The following is a 5509-nucleotide window of genomic DNA, read 5'->3' as shown; positions in this document are numbered from 1 at the left end:
TATACAAAAGGTGAGGCTAAGCTGTCTGTAGCAGTTTGCTACACTGGAGGTGACATTAGTATCTAGTCTTTTAGCAGGCTGTTAAAGTGGAAGTTTAGAAATTAATAGCTATTATTACTTCACATAATAATGTTGTAAACTCCATGCAGAACAGCAGAAAATTTATTACTTAGAACATTCCAAGTGAATATTTTCCATTTAAATATTAATTAAAGAGATGTCCAAGTTCACAAGATTGCTTTGACAATCAATTGCAAAGGTCTTAATCATCCACTAAATGTCTTCATTTCAGTTCAAAGATGCACTACCAAGAATTTCAAGACTGTCCCTCTATTAGAAGTCTAATCAGTCCATTTTCCATTAAAATTAGGAATCCCTGTGTATTCATCACTAAAAACAGACACTCCAGGTCCCTAACCATTGTATTTTTTTTCTTTTTTTTTTTTTGCAGCTAGGCCTGAAAGTCTTGACAAATGTCTTCACTACTAATATGCAGTACTTGCATTTCTACAACACAAGAGAAGTCCTCTTGCATCCATTGCTTCTTTTCAGAAGGGGACAAATCCTGCAGCCCTGAGATGCTAACAGCTCCACAGTGATCCTAGTGCTTGGTAATGAAGAGCTTATTTGACAAAAAGGCTACCACTACATGCAGACCTGTCAATTTAGGTTAAGAACAGCAAAATGTAAAGACACCTTTAAGTGTCATATGCACATCTAATTACTAGTAAGAGAAGACTCGTTGTGTTGCCAGGAGTCAAAACAGCCTCATTATAATGAGATGCACAAACGGATGAATCAGGCTGTTGGCCAAACTGTTCACCAAGGAACAAAACCCCTCTCTGCCTGTAATCATACGGTGTCTGCTAGCCAAGCACCATGGGACTTGGCATCACAGGTGTTGCATAAGATTCACCCATCTTTCAAGAAGATCAAGAGACTATTTTCAACTCGTATTTTCTCCTTCTTGTAAGTTGTCTTTGGTAACTCATCAGAAGCTGAGACAAAAAAACCCTCTCTCTTTCATAGCTCAGTTGCACAGAAATAAGTACTTCAAGGGACTGAAATAACAAGATGTTCCACCCTAGCAAACACTAACGTAAGTACAACAGTTGCTTTGGATACACTCTGAGCAGCAGCTTGCCACAAGCAGTTGCTTAATATGTATTTCCTACAACTATTCTTTATTGCTCAAGAATACAGCAAAATAGCAACTGTCACCACAGAAGTATGATGTTCAATTCAAACATGTTCTATGTGCAAGAAGTTCTCATACATATATATATGTACACACACCCCTCGTAACACGTAATATGGCCGTAAGTCTGAACCAGTTCATACACACAGGTTTCAAAAAGACCTTTAGTAGTTAATCATCAAACAAAATAAAAGTTTTGTGCAACACCTTACTAGAAGCTTCAAGAAGGCTACAGTTACAACCGAAAAACCAAAAATATTATTTCATTTTAAAAGAACTCAAAAAGAGCTGATCTTCAGAAGGATATTATTGTTCCCCTGGATGATAATCAGTGGCAGTGCAGGGGAAAAACAAAAAAAAAAAAAAAAAGAAAGAACATCACAAGTGTGGAAATACAAGGTCTACTCTATTAGTTACCTGTTTCCATCCAGACATTAATTTACAAACTCAGGTTGTCAGAGCTTTGCAAGCAGAGTAAGACCCTTCCCTCTACATGCTTGCAAAAAACAAGGACAGAAAACACAAAGTAACTGACATCACATAAGTTCATCTGTAGCCATCAGAGAGGAAAGACATTCGCCACAAGCTGCAACTTCCTAACACTCAAACAAATCGTTAAGTAAATATCTCTCTCAAAAATAAATGGGCCAAGCAGAAGCCTCAATATACAAACAAACCCCAGCACAAGAACATACCACAGTGAAGACTGTTCCTTGATTTTTAAGTTTTGTTTAGCCTTAATTCTTGACAAGGGAGCTTTGCTTCTCCTGTTGTCCCACTTCTAATCAAACGAGTCTGTTAGCTTCTATAAGGATAGCCATTCCCTGTGCTACAAGCCACTGAAAGGCTTGCCAATTGCACAATTCAATTCTAGTAATTTTCTTCTTTCAGAAATACTTGCAAAGTTCTACTGAGAAAAGGTAGAGGCATGGTAAGAAAGGGAATAACTATGAGCAGACACCTTTCATGCAAGAAAGACTACCAAATTTAATTTTATAAAAGAAAGATACATTAATTACTCAGCTATGTTACCCTAGATAAAGCAATCTGCAAAGATACAGCTGGAAGGAACTTCTTCAAAAAGTTGTATTTTCTATGTCATTGCTTTATTACAAACACTACAATGGACATATCTGTACAGGAAATAAATTTGGTTTTGCTTTCTTGTATTGCCCCATAGGTTCCATTTCCCTTTGCTGCACGGGCAGCGATCGTTTGCAGCACAGGGATGATTCAAAGTCCCCATGGAGAGGCTGATGGATTATTAGCATGGAGTTAGGGCAGCCATGAGGAGTTCCATTTTATACACAAAGTTACGCCCTTCCATTTTATTCCACTGAACTTCCTTGAACGGCCCTCGAAGATGATTCCACTTGTTGTCCTGCAGTACGTCGCCTTTGGGGAGATCCTTGCACTGGCTCCGTGGAAACTGAACCATAACTTTGCTCCCACTTTCTGGACCATTGCGAACTGTGATTAACAGAGATTTTTATGAGCATTTTTACACCGTAGGAATTCCTCGTATTAAACATCCTTCCTTATGTATGCTATACATTACTCCTACTCAATACTGAACACGCTGAGAGCAAACAAGGGGAATTATCTTCCTTTTTTGATCTTTTTTAAAGTTTTCGCTTTGAATTTTCTCTCTCTCTCATCTCCTACTTCTCTATGATTCTGTTGCTTTAGCACTGCATGTTGTTGGTTAGAGCAAACCAGAGAAACATTTGGCAAAAAAACCATGCACGTACAACTTACAAACACATTTATTGTTCCTTGGCAATACCAGGAAGAACAAAGGTTCTTCTACTGATCCTTACCTTGGATGTGTTCCCCACTATTCTGCTGGAAAACTTGATCAAAAATATATTGTTTCTAGTGGATTTATCTCAAATGGACAGAAATGAAGTCACTCAGGACAGCTGTTGCTTTTAATCACAAAATTCTGCAAGACTGGTGGAGGGGTGGTGGTGTTCTATTGGCTTGGTTTTTGTGTTTTGATTTTGGGTGGTGGTGGTGGTGTTTGGTTGGTTGGTTTTTAAATAAGCAGTTAGGAGATAACACTCAGCCTTCCCCTCACCTACCAAGCTAGCCTTCTTCAAAGAGATGACTATCAGGCTGACTGAACATAATTTCTCCTTCATAAATTGATGCTGACTATTCCCCATCACCCTCTTCTCCTTAATATGTTTGGAAACTGCTTCCGGGACTGTTTTTTTGCCTCATCTTCCCAGTAATTGCAGTGAGGCTGACCAGACTGTAGTTCCCCACATGCTTCTTCTTGAATATAGGATACAACATTTGCCTTCTTCCAGTCCTCAGGAACCCTTCCTGATCACCATGACCTTTCAAAGATGATCAAGAGTGGCCTTAAAATGACATAAGCCAGATCCCTCAGCACTCATGGATGTATCCCACCCAGTCCTGTGAACTTGTGTATGTGTAGTTTGTTCTAAGGTTCTCTAACTGGATCCTCCTCTACTGAGGGTAAGTCTTCATTGCTCCAAAGTTTCACACGGGTCTCAGGGACCTGGGATTCCTGAAGGCCAGTCTTAAGACCAAAGCTAAAAAGGCATCGAGTACCTTGGCTTTCTCCATGTCCTGTGCCACCAGGTCCTCTCCCCATTTAACAGCAGGCTTATATTTTCCCTGATCTACTTTTTCCCGCTGACATACCTGTTGAAGCTCTTCTTGTTGCCCTGTATGTCCCTCACCAGATTCAACTCTAGATAGGCTTTAACCTGCCTGTCCCCATCAATGCGTGCTTGGACAGTTTATCTTCCTCTCAGGTCAACTGATCCTGCTTATAATCTTTTATAGCTTCCTTTTTATGTCATGAATTTAGTCATGAGCTCCCTGTTCACCCACACAGATCTTGTCACTTTTGCACAGCTTCCTGCATAGAGGAATGACCATTCTTGAACTTAAAAGAGCTGATCCTTGAAAAAAAATAATCAACTAGGTCTCTTGGACCCCTCTTCTCTCCATCTTATAGGGCGGTACCCCACAGCATTCTTCCAAGATCCCCGAAGAGACCAAACTCCGTTCTCGTGAAGGCCAGAGTTGTGATCCTGTTGTTTGCCATGTTCCCTCCTCTTGGGATCTGGATGGTTTCTGTAATCTATGTTTTCTATGCTAGTTCTAAGAAATATTTTCAAGCCTATGTAAATTAAATCAGGCTTATATCAGTGGCTTACTGGGCAAAGTATCAATTCTATTTAGGTGTCAATTCCACACACACAAGAGATTGTTTCTAGAACATTTTGTTATAAATTGACATCATTCTATAGAAGTCTAGAGACTATTTCAGAAAAAAAGACTTACAAAGCCTGTAGAATTCCCTTAAGAATTTTAAGATTTTCCATATATTTGCAATAGAAAACACTACCTGAAATGGCATAGTCTCCATTTGGTGATGCTACAGTTATTGCTGATGCATTGCCAATACTCTCCACCGGCCCCAGGCCAACATGATTACTGAAACTCAGCACATGCCATCCCATAACTTTCGCAAGCTGCTGAACAGCGTGTACTTGGTGCTGTGACATCTGAAAGACAAGAGGTTTATCTTCTGTTCAATGTTTGCACACCACAGAAAGAGAAATTGCTTACTCATTTTACCAAGCTTTTTTTTCTTCTGATGTACAGTAGTTATTTATAAAAGTGACTTTGTCTTATAAGTTCTCTAATTTCAGAGGAACTTTTTTTTTTACATATATGCTGTAAGTGCTAGTAGAGCTTTGTGTTGTTTGAATTTAGATCAATTCCTTTGCAGACAGAAAAGACAACTGCATTAAGCACACTATTCAGTTAGATGAATTTTTCATAGGTATATGGGCTTATGCATTTTATTTAAGTATTGCTTTTAATGACAAAAAACTTTATCTAGGTCTCAAGAACTAATTCAAGTGATACAAACAGGATTTTGAAATAGTCCTTTCTTTGAATGGAAACAAGAGCTCTGCTGTAAAAATATATAAAATCTGTGAGAGTATTATCATAGCAAACTCAGAAAAAAAAGTTGAGGTTCTCAGACGCATGATTATCTCCATTAATGCTCAAGTGTAAGCATTGAGCTTTAACAGCTTATGAGTTTAAATGCTAATGTTTTTCCGTATCAAGACTTAACACTTGTAACAAGGAAGAATCTAGCACTGTTCAGCAGTTCTCTGTGAACAAGTCTGAAAACACTTGACCAAAAAGAGATACCCTCAGCAGAATCTGTCTCAACCTGTTTTCTTTGTGCCATGGAGTTTCGTGTAACTGCAACAGGCCAACCAGTGTTATTAAAGACCTGTATTTTGACTATTT

At 38.8% G+C, this 5509-nt stretch overlaps 1 protein-coding gene across 1 annotated transcript in view; it reads right to left on the bottom strand.

Moving 5' to 3' along the window:
* Window positions 1–2022: 2022 nt before the first annotated feature.
* Window positions 2023–5509, bottom strand: part of MED17 (mediator complex subunit 17) — an 11913-nt gene continuing 8426 nt past the window's right edge. Inside the window, exons 10-11 of the mRNA XM_010072711.1 lie at window positions 4587–4746; window positions 2023–2668 (exon numbers count right to left, since the gene is read on the bottom strand). Coding sequence (XP_010071013.1) covers window positions 2463–2668; window positions 4587–4746 — 366 coding nt within the window. The 3' untranslated portion in view covers window positions 2023–2462. The remainder of the gene's footprint in view (window positions 2669–4586; window positions 4747–5509) is intronic.

This window comes from Pterocles gutturalis, unplaced genomic scaffold, assembly GCF_000699245.1.
Source record: "Pterocles gutturalis isolate BGI_N339 unplaced genomic scaffold, ASM69924v1 scaffold27067, whole genome shotgun sequence".
Taxonomy (NCBI): Eukaryota; Metazoa; Chordata; class Aves; order Pterocliformes; family Pteroclidae; genus Pterocles; species Pterocles gutturalis.
This window is presented reverse-complemented; position numbering and strand designations above follow the sequence as displayed.